Source organism: Eptatretus burgeri, chromosome 16 (assembly GCF_056783735.1).
Source record: "Eptatretus burgeri isolate ZD-2024b chromosome 16, Ebu_testis_v1, whole genome shotgun sequence".
Taxonomy (NCBI): Eukaryota; Metazoa; Chordata; class Myxini; order Myxiniformes; family Myxinidae; genus Eptatretus; species Eptatretus burgeri.
In genome coordinates, this window is record NC_140976.1 from 68,577,602 (window position 1) to 68,595,489 (window position 17,888).

Sequence of the window (17,888 nt, forward strand, 5' to 3'; positions counted from 1 at the left end):
GACGGTTTACCAATTCGGGGGGCTTTTGATTATGGCTGGTGACCCTGAAGTGTTACTGTAGGAGACCCTCAAACAGAATGTCTTCGGGTTCTAATGGGGTCTATAGGGTCTACACAGTCATAAAAGGGCTTTGGGGTCTGAGGGTATTAAAGGATATTTGGGTTTTAAACGGTGTAAAGCAGACATATGCAACTATTTATTTTTTCCCTGGCAGTGGATGTGGCCAGTCGATCACAGAAATGACCACACTATTAATAAAAGAGATAAGTTTCGCAAAACAAATTTATTAAGGATTCTAATAATAGTCCAGGTCAATTATAAACATAATGCAAAAATACAAAAAATAAATATATATTTACACTTTATCAAAATTCCAAAAGTGTGAAATTTCAACGAGAGATTTGACATTCTTTTTCTCTCACCAATTCAAGAAAGTGCGGCTCAAAATTCGAACACAATGCACATCTCAGGTGTGCTTCCAGATTCAAACGAACGAGGTGAGATCGGTTCTTCGACTACATCTGTGTCACAGAAGAAAACGTTGACTCGCACAGCCACGGAGACCCGAACATCGAGAACAATTTGAAAACGACGGCTTTCAGGGAAGGACACCATTCATCTTCCAAGAGGTTTTGCCAAATTCCAGTCACCGATTCATTGGGAATTTCAGTCTCATCAGTCTCGGACTCTCACTTGTTCACGCAAATTAAAACTACAAGTTCTCCGGATGACTTTTCAAGACTCAAACGAAACGGATCATTCAAGAACTGAACCGTCAGGTTGAAGCTGTCAGAGTCAGTGAAGCGCGGTTCAAATTTTTGTGTCGAATTCCTCTTTTGCAGAACCTCCCCACGATTCCTTCCAAAAACACATTGTCGATGATTCTTCGAACACATTTTTGCGAAATGGCCACAAATGGCCATTGGCCAATGGATTGGCTACACATGGTCTAAAGTGTCTTCGGGATCTAAAGGGTATTGTGGTTCTTAGGGGTATTAAGGGTCTTAAAGCGTCTTAGAGTTATAAGGGTATTCGGGTTCTGAAGGGTTCAAAAGGTATAAAATATCTAAAAAGGTCGAAGGGGTCAAAAATGTGTCAGGCCTCGAAAGGTCCACATATCTAAAAGGTATGTTACAATCGTCCGTGATTATTAGACGTCATGGTCCAATAATATGTAATGAATAGACGTATTCACATTAAAACAGCTAAAATCATGTAAAATTGAATGTGAATTAAAAAAACACATCAAAGAAAAATAATTGGGGAAGACCGGAGTAATAGGGACCCCAAGGAATTCACAACAATGTGTTCTACAATCTACACCATGGAGGAGAGGTAGGCAGTCCTTGCTTAAGTCATCTATGCGTTCCTGAAAATGACGACTTGAAGCGAAACGACGATAAACGAATATATTTTTCTCATTACCTCCGCCACCGAGGGTGGAAGGAGGTTATGTTTTCACCCCTCTCTGTCTGTTTGTTCGTGTGTGTGTGTGTGTGTGTGTGTGTGTGTGTGTGTGTGTGTGTGTGTGTGTGTGTGTGTGTGTGTGTGTGTGTGTGTGTGTGTGTGTGTGCAGGATATCTCAATATGTTGTGGACGGATTCGGATGAAACTTGGTGGGCACATTGGGTGTGTGACAAGGTTGAACGTATTAGATTTTTCTGAAGATCCAGATCCGGATCTGGATACGAGAATTATTTAATTCTTAGAGTGATTTTTCATTATTGAGAGATAGGGCCAAAAACGATACACTCCTGTATAGCATGATATTTCAAAAATATACAGAGACATGACAGAAGTAAATAGACACCATGATTTTAAAATAATTTAGTTATTGAACATTTGAAGTATATTTGATCCATTTTAATACATACACGAGTATTTTGTAGACTTACCATTTGCAGATTTCAACACTTTTACTCTGTCAGGCAGAGAACCAACGAGTTCTGAAATGTTCTCTTGTGGGATTTCTGTCCAGGATTCACACAAACGGGTTTAGCAATTCTGCCCGTGATGTTGGTTTCCTGGACTTTTTCTGCACAGCTCGATCCAATATGGCCCAGAGGTGTTCAATGGGATTCATCTCAAGAGACTGACTTGGCCATGGAAGTCGCTTGATCCCATTTCTGTCCCGCCATTCTTTGGTCTTTTTTGCAGTGTTGCATGGATCTCCATCTTTCATGAACAGTGTTGTTTTTGACCATCTGACCAGTGGAGAAGACAGGGAGACGTCCATCCTCAAAGATAGAAATTTATATTGTAGAGTTGATGTTATCAACACACTCCACAAGCTCTGACCGACCAGTGCTCCAGATTTCTCCCCACACTGAAAAACCACTGTGTATGACAGTTGGCTGCAATCGGTTCAAAGATAACTCTTGACTGAGAAGTCTCCAGACCATACGCGTCCACTTTCAGAAAATTCAGTAAATTGGGACTCACCTGAAAAATGACAGCTTGCCAAAACTCCAAGGGTCTGGCGGCCATCTCGTCAGACCACTTGTTTCTCCTTTCAATGTTGGCTGGTCGAAGAAGCGGTTTTCTCTTAGCTGTTCTCCCATAGTAGCCAGGTTGATGAAGGTACCACACGGCAGTTCTTGAGATAACTTGGACCTCCTCTGCAACATCTGCTGTCTTGCAACGGGGAGTTTTCTCAGTGGACCCCTTGACAGATCGAAGACATCTTTCTGAGGGCCCAGATCGACCAGAATGGGAAGATATGGATTTCTTGCCTTTGTTGTTGAATTGCATAATCACAGGATTTACCATGGAAAGTGGAATGCCAAGGTTCTGAGCTATATGACGCTCGCTGACTCCACCTTCAGAATGGCCAACAATTCGTCCTCTTTGAAAATCGGAAAGGTTGTGTGCTCCCTGGGTTTGAGGCAGAGGTAATTGTCATGCAAGACCCAGGAACTCGTTTCTGCAAATAAATAGTCGAATATTAGTACAAACCACAGAGTAAAACTGTGTTATACAGATGAAATGAAGACATTTATGGTGTCTATTTACTTCTGTCATGTCTGTATTGGGCCCCATATGTTTTCGTGGATCAAGCATTGTGTGCCAGAGGTATGCGCTCCACCGAGTGCCCTTCTCGTTAGAATAAATGTAAACTTCAGGTGTTAGTTCCTGACACCTTTTTTCACCAGACACAAGATATTTTAAGTTTTAATATTGGAGAGAGAGGGGGTGTGGTGGGAGGGAGAGGGAGAGGAAAGTATGGGGTGGGAGTCAGGAGGGGAAGATGTTAAGTACTGCATTCACCGATGATGATAATGAAGCTTGCTTGAGGATGTGAAGAGCTGATGGAGAGGAGGAGTCAGGAAATGATGAAGAAGCAGGATCGATGATAAAGAGGCTGGAATAAAATGTTAGGTGATGCCAGATTCACAACGTGAGGACGTGTCGCAAAGTGCAGTATTTACTGCACTTACTTTACGATGCATGCCAACGTATGTTGTCGACATTTTATGATGCAGTGTTGATGTACGATGCAGTTTGTAACAGTCTCTCTCTCTCTCTCTCTCTCTCTCTCTCTCTCTCTCTCTCTCTCTCTCTCTCTCTCTCTCTCTCTCTCTCTCTCTCTCTCTCTCTCTCTCTCTCTCTCTCTCTCTCTCTCTCTCTCTCTCTCTCTCTCTCTCTCTCTCTCTCTCTCTCTCTCTCTCTCTCTCTCTCTCTCTCTCTCTCTCTCTCTCTCTCTCTCTCTCTCTCTCTCTCTCTCTCTCTTTCTCTCTCTTTCTCTCTCTTTCTCTCTCTTTCTCTCTCTTTCTCTCTCTTTCTCTCTCTTTCTCTCTCTTTCTCTCTCTTTCTCTCTCTTTCTCTCTCTTTCTCTCTCTTTCTCTCTCTTTCTCTCTCTTTCTCTCTCTTTCTCTCTCTTTCTCTCTCTTTCTCTCTCTTTCTCTCTCTTTCTCTCTCTTTCTCTCTCTTTCTCTCTCTTTCTCTCTCTTTCTCTCTCTTTCTCTCTCTTTCTCTCTCTTTCTCTCTCTTTCTCTCTCTTTCTCTCTCTTTCTCTCTCTTTCTCTCTCTTTCTCTCTCTTTCTCTCTCTTTCTCTCTCTTTCTCTCTCTTTCTCTCTCTTTCTCTCTCTTTCTCTCTCTTTCTCTCTCTTTCTCTCTCTTTCTCTCTCTTTCTCTCTCTTTCTCTCTCTTTCTCTCTCTTTCTCTCTCTTTCTCTCTCTTTCTCTCTCTTTCTCTCTCTTTCTCTCTCTTTCTCTCTCTTTCTCTCTCTTTCTCTCTCTTTCTCTCTCTTTCTCTCTCTTTCTCTCTCTTTCTCTCTCTTTCTCTCTCTTTCTCTCTCTTTCTCTCTCTTTCTCTCTCTTTCTCTCTCTTTCTCTCTCTTTCTCTCTCTTTCTCTCTCTTTCTCTCTCTTTCTCTCTCTTTCTCTCTCTTTCTCTCTCTTTCTCTCTCTTTCTCTCTCTTTCTCTCTCTTTCTCTCTCTTTCTCTCTCTCTCTCCTACACACACACGCGCACACACACACATGGAGGTGGGGGCTCAGTTCCACCTTCTGAAACTCGCAGATGGAGATGAAAATCAACGATGCACACAAATACATGATTACACACATCATTCGTGATGTATTATCCTTTCTAGCAGAGTACCCGCCCTGCATGTGATGTTGTTCCAAGAATGCAACACGTTCTGCTGACACATATCTTTATTTTGGTGGTGTTTCGGGAACTGACATACCTCAATCGCTCTTGAATATATAAAAGAAATAACCATGAAGTTTTGTGTGTGAAGCAAAACCATACCTACTGCTTATCATTCAAAACACCTCGCTGCACTGGTAAACGTGGAGACAGGTATACTGCACTGTAAATGGTGGAGACTTGTAATACCCTCCCACCTGTAGGTGGCGCTCCACGATACACATTCACGCAGACAATTTGTGTCCCTTTTGTTGAAGATTTTTCAAGTATATTGGTCAGTCGGTTTTGTTATTCTGTCTGACTGTCTGTTTGTCGCCTGTATGTCACAATTTTAAACCAATCTTCACAAAACTTCACCACATGGTAGAGTTTGTCATTAGGAAGAATCCTATTGTTTTTGAGGTCAAAAGGTCAACATCGGCCAAAGGTCAACAACTGAGGTGAGATTTCTAAAATGTTCATTCGATTTAATTGAAATTTGAAGAGTATTTATATTTCAGGTCAATTATAATTCAACAAGCCAATTATTTTTGAGGTCAGCATCGACCAAAAAGTCACCATAGGACAAATGTCAACAACTTAGGATAGATTTCTAAATTCCACAAATTTCATCCGATTGACTTGAAATTTCAAGAGGATTTATGGTTCACGTCAATGAGTTCAACCAGCTAATTACGTTGGAGGTCAACATAGACCAAAATGTCAACATAGGGCCATGGTCATCAATTAAGGTGGTATTTCTAAAATCCTCAATTTTCATCCAATTGACTTGCAATTTGAAGAAGCTTAATATTTCAGTTCACTGAATTCAACCACCAATTATTTTTGAGGTCAAATTTGTTTTGCTGGATTTTGCAAGTATCTTGCTCTGCACTCTGTCTTCTTGTTAATTGCCGGAATCCTTCGGATTTCGGCAATTATGTTGGTCGGTTTTGTGTGTCATTCTGTGTCTGTCTATCTGCCTGTTTGTTTGTGTGTTTGTTTACCCTGTAGCAGCCACACCGTTTCAGCGATCATGACCAAACTGGGTACAGATGTCGGCCATGGTCCAACTTAGACACATTTCGTTTTTGGTGAATCTGGGTCAAAGGTCAAGGTCACCGAAAAACCGAAATTCTTATTTTTGCAATAACATCCACTAAAATGGTCGTATCGACTTCAAGCCAAATCCAAAATGTGCATCTTCCAATACTGCATCCAACCATATGTCTCATTGGGGTGTCACACCAACACCCTTCTTAGCGCTTGGGGGTCGAATGTCAGGGGGGGTCAGGTCAAAAATTTAAAATTGCGATAAAAACTCAATTTGAAGTCCGATTGACTTCCAAGTTATGATCATGACCAAACTAAGTACTATAACTCATTAAACAGTAGCACCATCGACTTATAAGAACCAAATTGATTTCCAGGTTTTTGTTTTTTCAGAGATCATGGAGATATGACAAACTTACTCCGGCAATTCCTTGCTCACCGAGCAATTTCATTTGTCTGTTTGTTTGTGTGCAGGATATCTCATAAAGTTGCAGATAGATCCGGATGAAACTTTGTGGACAGGTTCGGTGTGTGACAAGGACAAACTGATTAGATTTTGGTGAATATCTAGATCCGGATCCGCATCCGGTGACTATAATTTTTTAAGTGATTCTTCAACATTGAGAGATCGTGCTAAACTAATATAAGGCACGATATCTCCAAAAGTTGTGTATGGATTCGGATGAAATTTGGTGAACAGGTTGTGTGTTGGACAAGGAAGAAGTGATTCGATTTTATTGAAGATCCGAATCTGGATCTGGATACAAGAATTATTTAATTTTTAAAGTGATTCTTCACCTTCGAGAGAAAGGGGCCAAAACGACATAGTCCTGTATCGTATGATATTTCAAAAATGTAAGGGGCCTGATATGTTCTCATGGATCAGGCATTACGTGGCGGAGTTCTGTGCTCTACTGAGTGCCCTTCTAGTTTGTATTTATGTGACTAAGTCACAGATCTGGCTGTAAAACAACGAACATTCCATTTATAGTGGAAAGTGCACAATTTTAATGAGATCGGCTGAATGGTGAACAAGCTCCTCATCAAGGAAATCTTCATTTCTCCAAAATGGTTTTCTGTTTTTTTTAATCATGTAATTTGAAAAAATACTCTCATTTTTTTTTTTAAAGAAAATAATATCGTGAACAATTAAGACGATGAAGAAAATAGTAGTTGGGGGTAGGTGTAGGGGTTGGTGGAATGGGGGGGAGGGTTTCCCATAGACAGGATGGGAAGGTCGAGAAAGAAATACTATTTGTCGGGAGAGTGAGAAGAGTGTGTGAGTATGAGAGGGTGAAGGTAATAGTTCGGAAATTGTACTTTAAGGCTCGAATGTGTCGGGTCTCATCACCTTTAGACTATTCTCGATCTCCTACCAAGGACGTAAGGAGCACTATTCACGCTTAGTGAGCTGCAAACATGATTAGCTAAATTGTGCCATAACCACATCAACATTGTCTTGAACGCAAGTTAAAAGCATTGAATTTCTCTTTACTGCACAGATTGATTACCGTATGGGGGAAGAGATTACTGTGCCCAAAACATCGTGGTCAAAATCCAAATGTTTTTTTTTTACAATTTACACCCTCTTCTCAATTTCATCTTGTGCGGTGTTCAAGGAACGATGAACAGACTGACGTGTTAAAAAATATTTTTACATGGTAAGCAGTGAATTTGATGTGCTCTTTATGATAACTAAACAGTGCAGAGCAATAAATGTAACATGTGTGCAACATTTAGGACCAGCCATATATGTACATTTGGGGCCTATATGTGTGCAACTGGGAGCAGATATATATATATATATAAATATAAATATATATATATATATATATATATATATATATATATATATATATATATATATATATATATATATATGTATTTTGTTACGGATTTCAGAATCCGGTCTGATGAATGCATCCACACATCCAGGTCCTCAGACAGTTATTTCCTTAAATGCATGTTCAGATTTGCCCCATCCCCATGTCTAATGGGATCTTAAATGTGATGCGTTGAGAGGGGTAAAGGATAGATCCCCTCTCTTTATTTGAATGATTTTGGTGATATGCTGGTGTCTCGGTACCCATGGCCGCAACTATATATATATATATATATATATATATATATATATATATATATATATATATATATATATATATATATATATATCTTCTATTGGTCTAGCATTCTCCGAACCTAGATAGACCGAGCCGACAAGCCCTGCCTCTCAATTGGCCGCTTTTTTCTTAACGACAGACACGTTTACACACAATTCTTTCGCGAGCTCTGACGTGCGCCCTTATTTTTCCTCAGCAACGTTCTTTCACAAGCTCCGATGCCCGACTTTTGTTGGAGCGCACGGGTCGTCATGGTAACTGTGCGCAAGTTGGGCGGGGTGAGTTTGGGGTGGACTGCGCCCGCCAAGACGGCCCGCAGATATAAAATGAATTGGAGGTCCGTTCTGGGGAGAGAGAGGTAAGAGCAGAGAGGAAAAGGAGGAGAAGAAAGCAAGAGGGCAAGTGAGCCAAAAAGAAAGCGAGAGAAGTAAGCGTGAGAAGCGAGCAAGAAGCGGGAGTAACTGCGCAAAAGAGGAGAAGAAAGTTTGCGTGTGGGTGTCTGACCAACGCCAACAACGACACAATTCGTCCTTCCCAGTGCTTGAGCAAGCGGGCGTGTGGTGCGCGTGTGGATGTGAGCAGCGCCGACGGCGAGTGAGGCACGGGTCGGTCACCAACAAGTGAGGTGCGGGTCAGCAACCGACTGACAGTGTGGGTCACTGGACGTCACTGGTTTCATGAAGTGTGAGAAGCTGCCTGTGTCGCAGCACCAGGGTCTAAACCCACGACAGACGATCTCGGTGCCCTCCCAGATGTCGACTGGCATTCAAGGCTGTTCGCGAGAGGGTGCATGGCAAGGCTGAGTGCTGGCGATGGACGTGACACGCACGCACACATTTCAGGACGTTTTCACTTCACGGATGACTACTCTCTGGTGAGTAAGGCGATTCTTCTCCCCCTCCCCCTGAATGATCTGTTGGGTACCCATGTCTGTGTTTAGTTGTAAGTCAATCCCCGATAAGCATCTGCTCTTTGTTTCTTTCCTGCATTTGATTGATTTTGCTTTGAAATGTATTCTTTGATTGACCTCAGAAAATAAAGTTCTTTTTATTCATTTATTTTATTATTTATAAATCATTTGTCGACTTCCAACCTGTCCATGTTTGTCCTTTCATTCTATTGGTCTAGCATTCTCTGAACCGAGATAGACTGGGAGGTAATTACCACAGATTTGACCAAAAATAGTCGGCATGCACCAGCGGTTAAAACGCTCGGCCGCCCTAATTAAAATCTAATAAAGATAACATTGGTGCTTTGCCGAGGGCATGCTCCCCGCTCAGGTAACCACGTGACCTCTAGTTAAACGGCATAATGAGACAGTGGACACTGGAACTCGTGGTTAACTGGGTGGCGTTCGTAGTTCTAAAACAACCCACCGTACCACAACGTTAATTGTGAGCGGTGGGCCCAGGTCTGGCTCTACCGAGGACAACTGGGGATTAATCCCCCTGAGTGACAAGCTGGTGTCTCGTTACCCATGGCCGCAACTATGTATATTATGTATATGTATGTATGTATGTATGTATGTATGTATGTATGTATGTATGTATGTATGTATGCCTGGTGTTGGCTTGATAGTTCGGGTGGTGAGCTTTGGATCCGAGGGTCCTGAGTTCAAATCCCGCTCAGCTGTTCAATTAACACCACGGGGTTAACTCGGCCTGTCATCCTTCCGAGGTTGGCAAAATGAGTACCAGCTTTCTGGTATCCTGTGTCGGAGTGGCGACCCGTCCAGAATTGTGCCCAATAGCCAAGAAGATTGCTTAACCAGTACCAATACTCTGCACAGAGTATGTTCCCAATCTCCAATATGTATATATATATATATATATTGTACAAATATGTACATATATGGCTGGTCCTAAATATTGCACACATGTTATATTTAACAATATATATTGTTATGATTGTGGGGGTAGATGGAGGAATTTAATGGGAAAGTTTGGATGGAATGGAGTTGTTTGGCCCGTGAACGTGTAGGAAACATCTTGATGTTATTCAGGAGGGAGACTGTGAGCTTAAGTGTACATGCCACCACATGGTGCAGTGTTAATTAGATAGGGATCAAGGATAAGTTCCCCCAGTATGTGATTGCCCACTGTGACATATTCCTACATTTTTGCATTTACAAGCCAACCAGGAAGAAGTGCGTTTTTACATAACCACAACGATAACAAGCGAGCCAGGCAGGCCGAGCCGACAGAAGCCCTGCCTTCCCAGGTTTTGTGAGAACAAGCCATGCCCTGGAGGTGGAATGGTTGTTCGGTGTGATGTCAAGGAGAGATAGAGAAGCGAAGAGTTGGGTGGCTTGGTTGGATGAGTGCAGAGTGAGGGACACACGTGGTCGAGAGAGAACATAGCTCAGAGATGGCCTGTAAGAACAGGGCTTTGCAGCTTGCTTTCCTTCAACACATGAAGAAAACTGCACGATTCTTGTATTCATGCTGAGGCGAATTGGCTCGCGAACTGAGCAGGACTCTGGCTATTGACTCTTGGTTGGGGCGGTGAGGACGATCGACACATGAAGAAGCTGCACAGGGTCTCTGAGCCCTGATGTTAAATAATGCTCCCGAATTGCCGAACATATGTTTTTCCCGCTGCGAGAGAGTGGCTTGGCACTATTTTTTGCACGCGTCTACACGTGCAGGACAAAGCGCCTCAATCCTAAGTTCCACAAAGACCATCTCTGGACCAAGCTAAGTGCCAGAATAAAGGAAGGATTTTCTTTTATTTTGTTTCCCCTTGTCTGTATATAAGTCTGTGTGTGGAGGTGCCATGACTTTAGGTTTAATTTATCTCATGGTTATTATTACATTCTGAATTATTGTCTCTTGTAAATATTTGTCTATTTTCATTAAATTCTGCAGTCATTTATAATTGCTGTGTCTGTGTATTTGTCTGGGGTTCGAGTATAAACCCCCTGTGCATCCACCTGTGCCTCCGTCGCTCTGCCAGTGCCGCGCCCCACCCCTCCCGGGCTGGCGGCGTTAACTGCCCATCACCACAAATTGGGTCGGGGGGGGGGGGGTTTAACTTCTCTGCCAGTACCGTGACAATATATATATATATATATATATATATATATATATATATATATATATATATATATATATATATATATATATATATATACATATATATATATATATATATATATATACATATATATATATATATATATATACATATATATATATATATATATATATATATATATATATATATATATATATATATATATATATATATTTGGGACCAGCCATGTGTACCAGTCGGATTAGTTTTGCATAAACTTTGGAACCAGGTGTGTGCACTTTCCAGGTTAAGTGAGTGCATTGCAGCAGAAGAGACGCATATTGCTTTTCCTGGTTGAAGCCACTAAGCTGAACATGGCAACAACGTTCTGTTGAAAGGAATTTGATAAAAATAAAAACACAAGCAGCATGATAAATCTTTTGGCTTTGCGTGACCGTTCATATTTCCGCTTTCCATCATGCGAGAGAGAAGAAGAGACAATAAATTTGGTTTTCTCACATATGTATTGGAAGAAGCCAACAACGGTTGGAAATTACTCCAGTACCCTGAGAAACGATCACAAAATGTTTACGTACCATAGCAGATCATGGCTCAATCGCTTGCCAGCTTCAACTCGCTTCTGACCCTTTCATTCACACTGTCTCCGTTTCTCGAGTTGTTTGTTAATTTTTTTTTTGCACTTTGTAGCATACGACTCAAACAAGTTAACAATTCAGTTATTAAAAAGTAACAAATCCTGATCCAAAACGTGGTGATGAACATGATCTGCGAGTGCGTGTTCCATTCATCCTCCCAAAGGATTTTACGTCCACCTGAGAATCGCTCCTCCTCACATCCTAATCATTCATTCAGGGTCAGTAGCTCGTAGGGTGTGCAGACTTGGCAAAACTCTTTCATGAACTCGCACAATGGGTGACTGTCTCATCTGAAGCTAGCATGTTCAAGGCTCTGGCGGTATCTCACCTAACTTTTGTGAATAAGACACTTTGGGACTTTGAACTTGCCCCAAATTATGCAAGCAGACGGGTCCCCATCTTAATGTCCGTTCAAAGAGAATCGACTTTGTGATGCTACACCCTGTTTGTTAAGTTTATCGGGTCGGAAATTGAACCCAGTCTAGTCAGCACACGGGTAGTTGGGCTGCCTGCTACACAATCCTGTCGGACAATGTATCTTCCTCAGAATGACTAGCAATAAATGTTTCCAATGTGAACTTTATTGGTACTGTCTGTAGCCCTGATATGTCAGACATGAGGCTGTTTTGTAATACCGCTAAGGTACATCCTTCTTTGGTCAGAGAATCACGTGACAACAATTTGGGCTTTGCTGAAGGTATGCACACGCAATGGCCGGCTGTTAACAAAGGTACCATGGCATCATTAACACCCATAGATAGGTAACTGCTCGCAGACCTGATAGTCTGCGTAACGTCGCTTCAAGACGATGCCATTCTTGCTGATATGAAGCTCTCCCTGTGAGGCAAATCTACATATTACGTTCAAAAATGGTGATAATTTAAGCCTCACATTTCTGCATATATAAAATGTCGATGTCATCAAATGTGTTTCACGCGTTATATTGTGTATCAGATAAACATTGTGAAAATGTCTGAAATGTCGAACCTTTTATTCTCGAATGATCATTGGGAGTGAATTGAGAAACCAGTTGTTCAAATTAATTTAATTCCCATATCTTTGGAAATGCTTTGCCAGATGGATGCGAAGTGGTGATTTGAGTATCGGAAAACTTTTGTTTGTGCTCCGTGACAGCCATTTTGTAGGTTTTTTTTTTAAAATCAATTTATTTTTTATTGATTTGCTTCTAATCCGTCATGCGAAATTCCGCTCTTGTTTCCCCTCTCATAACCAGTTTGGGTTGTGATCTTCTGCGTGCGTTATTCCAACAAGATCGATTCACACTGTTTTGACACTTGAAGTATGCAGGACACTTTGATGGACATTGTCTTTTTGTTTTTGGGCTTTTTTGTTTTGGGTATGTTTGTCATCACCCTTCCAATACAGTCAAAGAGGCATATTAGGAACATCAGACCCGTTGGGCCCTGAATCTGAAATCAGCTCCCAAGCATCAGTCCTGAAGTTTAATAGACACAGAGTGGAAGTTTAATGAAGCTAAGGGTGCCAGATGAGCAGAAAATGCATTCCCGGACGCACTTCTCCACGCTCCCCGAGTTTTCCCTTGAAAGTTATTGGATTTCTTTAAGGTTGGGATTGTTGAAAGATTATTCAGCCACAAAATGTCTTATTCCTGATGGCTGTCGTGGGACCCCTTACTCTGTAACGGAACGAGGATTACGTGCTGGAACATTAAAATGGTATTAAAACTCGAACAGAAATCAAAGTGGGGGTTAATACAGAGAGGTCAACCAAAAACAAAGGGATATTATACTATTGTGACATTCACAAAATTTAAAAGTACAATCAAAGTCGATGCAAGTTTGAAGGATGCTGTTGTCGGATTTTGGAATCTGTACTAAGGCAGGAACTCTCACATTTAATTATCGCATAGAAAGTTCAAGCTTGGACAATGAAGTTAATGAATGACGCAATTTCTCTTTCATCCTTTTAATGTCGCTTGATCAACTCGATAAATGCTTCTCTCTTTAAATGTTCAGTGCACTGATTGGATTTTGCTTTGTTTTATTCGAATTCTAAACACAAAACTTTCATTACGTCCTATAGTACCTTTGCAGCACTCACAAGTTGTTTCTGCCGAGCGATCTTGGTGAAATTCAGAGTTAAAAGAGAAGGATGATTTCTTTGGGGGGGAGGGATTCTATATCGCATCTCACCGTGTCACTTTTGTTAAACATCCTAAACACCCACAAACAGAACAACGTCAGTGTGCTTACGCCATCCCATTGCAGGCTTTGTCACATGTCCACTGGGATCCTTAATGAGAGAGCTTTAACTGGTGCCTGGCTAGCCTTGCCGAAGAGTTTCATTCTCGTAATGTGAAATTACTCATGGCTGTCTGCCCAGCCGCAGGCAAATATGCCGATGCCCTACAGCCTTATCTTGCTGATGCATTCTTGGGGCCTGCTCGTTGCATTCTCATCTGAGTAATATTTTTAACTTCCCTTGTGGCCTTGTGTTTTAAAAGCTCAGATAGTTTCTCCTAATTATCATGTTATAACTAACATAAGCTTATGACTCACTTGGAGAGAATTATATCAGCGGCTTTGCAAAACGTACAGTACGTTTGAACAATTACATTCTGAACCTCCTATTCCCTCCCAGCGAGTGGTAGATAGATCAAGTAGATGTTTGTTTGTTTTTTACGAGATGCTAAGTCTGTTCGGTGGAAGTAAGTTGAGGCTCTCAAGGATGGCAGCCCCAATTCAGTACCTGTTCCACTGAGTGGTTACGCAATCACTACCCAGAGACTTGTCGGGTTAGTCAGTGGTTTATAACCCTGTGTAGGAGTTTTAAAATGGTGGCAATAACAGAAGCAACAATTAAATAATACCAATGATTCAGGTTCAACTTGAATCTCAGAGCACAACACCGTAAATAGGACAATTTGGTTGGCAGCTTAGACTGACGTCACGTCACACAGGTGACATTTTCAAAATTGTTTCCTTTGAAAAATGTGCCGGCAATATTGAGCACTCGTTTCTCATTCCACGTGCCGCAAAACTGATTACTTGTGTTTTCCCCAGGGGATCCTACAAAGGCTGTGGTGGACCCTTCAGCAGAACCACCTTACCTTCATCTCCGTTACAAGATTTTCAACAGCAACTCGGCGTTTCTCTTAAAGAGAGCGAATCAGTCCTCATTGCCAATTAGCATTTCCCAAGAGTTGCACCACCAGCCCATCCTGGTTATGAACACAGCCGATAAACTACCTGTCATCAATGTTGCTTATGGACCATTCTCGTCTCAACGACCTTTGCCCGAAGATCTATGGCCTGGAAATATATTTAATTCCTTCACTGAGGTGATTCAGCTCCGATGGAACTTTCGAGCTTTCATCATTGAAAGAGAAATATTTTCTGCAAGACCCCGAGTGAAAGTCCTTTTCTACATCACTGGCTGGGACTGGGATGGCAAGGTAACTCATGAGAAGTATCCATGCATCGGACTCTATGTTCTACACGCGCAGCAAAAAATGACTACATTTTGCCGGCTGAACGTGCTTGGGGTATGCTTAGCTGAGATAAGACTTCCCTCTTCCTGGTTTTTACCGAAAGTTTCTCCAAACGAGGATATGACCATGGATCGTACAGACAACAACGTTGCTGCCCTCTACTACACAGTGCGAACTGTTGGCGGAGGAAGCTTCTGTGGCGAAAGCAGGCGAGCAAAGTTGTCTGTAATCCATTTTCTTAATGAGGTGTCGGTGGTAGATGATGAGGATCTTCATTGGGTGGCAAATGTGACCCTCAGTCAGGCTGCACTGCAACCAGTCATACGGGAGGTGCATCTGGATGAAAACATTCTCATTTACATCCCAGATAAGACTCTCCGTCCAAAGGAGATCGTTAAGATCCCTGTGAAGATACTCAAGAACTCGACAATCCAGAACTTCACACTAAGGTAGGACATGCATGCTGATTGCCGTGTGTGTTTCCTTGTTGGTATTACAATTACACGGTATGATTCCGATCGGCTGACGCGATCCTAGTGTTTGTGTCGAGAGAGTGGGTCTGGCGACTCAACTGTAACGTTATCTTTGTTGGTCAATGAATTCTCTGGAGACGCATACACACGTATAAATACATATGAAATGTCCCTTGAATATGAATCCATTTTTTTCTTTGTTGAATACAACAAGCATACACAACTTTCCAGTTGAATATTGAACAGTTCGAGAAATGTTTGAAGTTTTGTTTAATATTCAACACATCCACCTTAGTTGGTAACTTCACTTTTCATCTGCTTGGTGACAGCATTTCACTTTGGCATCTTTGTGCTGCGAGAGGTCCTTCGAGGGCCGCAGTTGTGACGGTATTATCACGGCGTTTGTCCAGGTCGGGGATCTGAGGAATCATCTTCATTTTAACTCTCGACCACTGAAAACAACAGTGATGCCTCCAGGTTTTGACTGGCGGGGTGGAAGACAATGTGTCCATGTAGCAGATGGTACTTCTTGTGTCCAGATTGTACGTCAAATAGCAGCGATGGGGCTTGATCTGGCATCCCCACCAGTCAGTTGTGGGTATATCATTAATTTATATTATATACAAGTTGGGTCACCAATCAAGATCGGGTTATTTAGAATTTAGTAAACCAATCAAGAAGATTGATCTTTAAAACGAACCTGGGAGTAAATGATGGCAATGTTGTGCTCAATAGCTTGTCTGCAGACCTGCAGACAGAGAGTTTGAATGCTGTGGTGAATGGGCCCCTTGACATCTTGATAAATACAATGGATGATACATGACGTAATCTGGTGACGTAAGTCGAGGCATTCGCGAAGCACCACGCGGCTCTTCTTGGGGGTCACGTGACCCCCAGCCTGTTGTCGGATGCACATAAGTTTGCGTGCAATCACATTTGAGATGGGTGCTCCATTATTAGACTAGCTATTGTGAATAATTCTTCTTGTCATGTGAGACTAGGTGTTCTTCTTCTTCTTCTGTTGTGTTTAATGGCGTTTCAGAGCCGCGAGGCCACGTTTCAGTGCCACGTACCTAAACTCCGGGTTTCTCCCGGCATCTCGGACGTTTCTGAGCTTGACTTTATTTCATTTCCACGCACGGTTAATAAAGCACACACAATCACTTAACCTAAACCGATTTTCAAAATTTAAATGGCAGAGTTGAGGTCAACAACAATTCCTACTGCTAAAAAGAAAAGTGTTAATTACCTCCACCACCGAAGGTGGAAGGAGGTAATGTTTTCACCCATGTCTGTTTGTTAATTGCCGGAATCCTTCGGATTTCGGCAATTATGTTGGTCGGTTGTGTGTGTCATTCTGTGTGTCTGTCTGTTTGTTTGTGTGTTTGTTTACCCTGTTGCAGCCACGCCGTTTCAGCGATCATGACTCAACTGGGTACAGACATCAGCCATGTTTCAACTTTGACACTCGTCGTTTTTGGTGAATCTAGGTCAAAGGTCAAGGTCAAGGTCAAGCTCACCGAAAAACCGAACTTCTTATTTTTGCAATGACGTCCGCTAAAATGGTCGTATCGACTTCAAAACCAAATCCAAAATGTGAATCTCCCAATTTTGCATCCAGCCATATGTCTCATTGGGGTGTCACACCAACACCCTTCTTAGCGGTCGGGGGTCGAATGTCAGGGGGGGTCGAGTGAAAACTTTCAAATTGCGATAAAAACGTCATTTCAAGTCTGATTGACTTCCAAGTTATGATCATGACCAAACTAAGTGCTATAACTCATTAAACAGTAGCACTATCGACTTATAAGAACCAAATTGATTTCCAGGTTTTTGTTTTTTCAGAGATCATGGAGATATGACAAAGTTATTCCGGCAATTCCTTGCTCAACGAGTAATTTCATTTGTTTGTTTGTCTGTTTGATTGTGTGCAAGATATCTCAAAAAGTTGTGGACAGATTCAGACGACACTTGGAGTACACGCTGTGTGTGTGACAAGGAAGAGTTGATTCAATTTTAGTGAAGATCCGAATCCGGATCCGCATCTGATAATTTTTAAGTGATTCTTCACCATTGAGAGATAAAGACAAAAACGAGATATAGCACGATATTTCAAAAATTGTTGGCCTGATATGTTCTAGTTGATCAGGCATTGTGTGGTGGAGGTATGCGCTCCACCGAGTACCCTTCTAGTTTGGAATATAATTGAAATTCAGCATTGATCGTTTTTAAGACTGATATTTTTTCCATCCCAATGGATTAACCACACCCCCAGCTTTTACCTTTTTTGCCGATAAAGAAGTGTGGTCTATACATCGGAAAATACGGTATTCAAACTTTTCTTGCTGGAGGATTTAAAACTCCCATCACACATTCCATTATTTGATAATATATTAAATCATGCCCACCTTACCTTAAATATAACAAACATGTCCACCAACATACATGACCATCCTACTCATCTCTGA

The 17,888-nt window shown here is 41.7% G+C and overlaps 1 protein-coding gene across 1 annotated transcript in view; it reads left to right on the top strand.

Annotated features, from left to right (window-relative positions):
- LOC147011262 (transmembrane protein 132E-like) overlaps positions 1-17,888 on the top strand; it is a 647,886-nt gene that overhangs the window by 3,711 nt on the left and 626,287 nt on the right. The window contains exon 2 of the mRNA XM_085858763.1: positions 14,520-15,396. Within this exon, the coding sequence (XP_085714889.1) occupies positions 14,520-15,396 (877 nt within the window). The remainder of the gene's footprint in view (positions 1-14,519; positions 15,397-17,888) is intronic.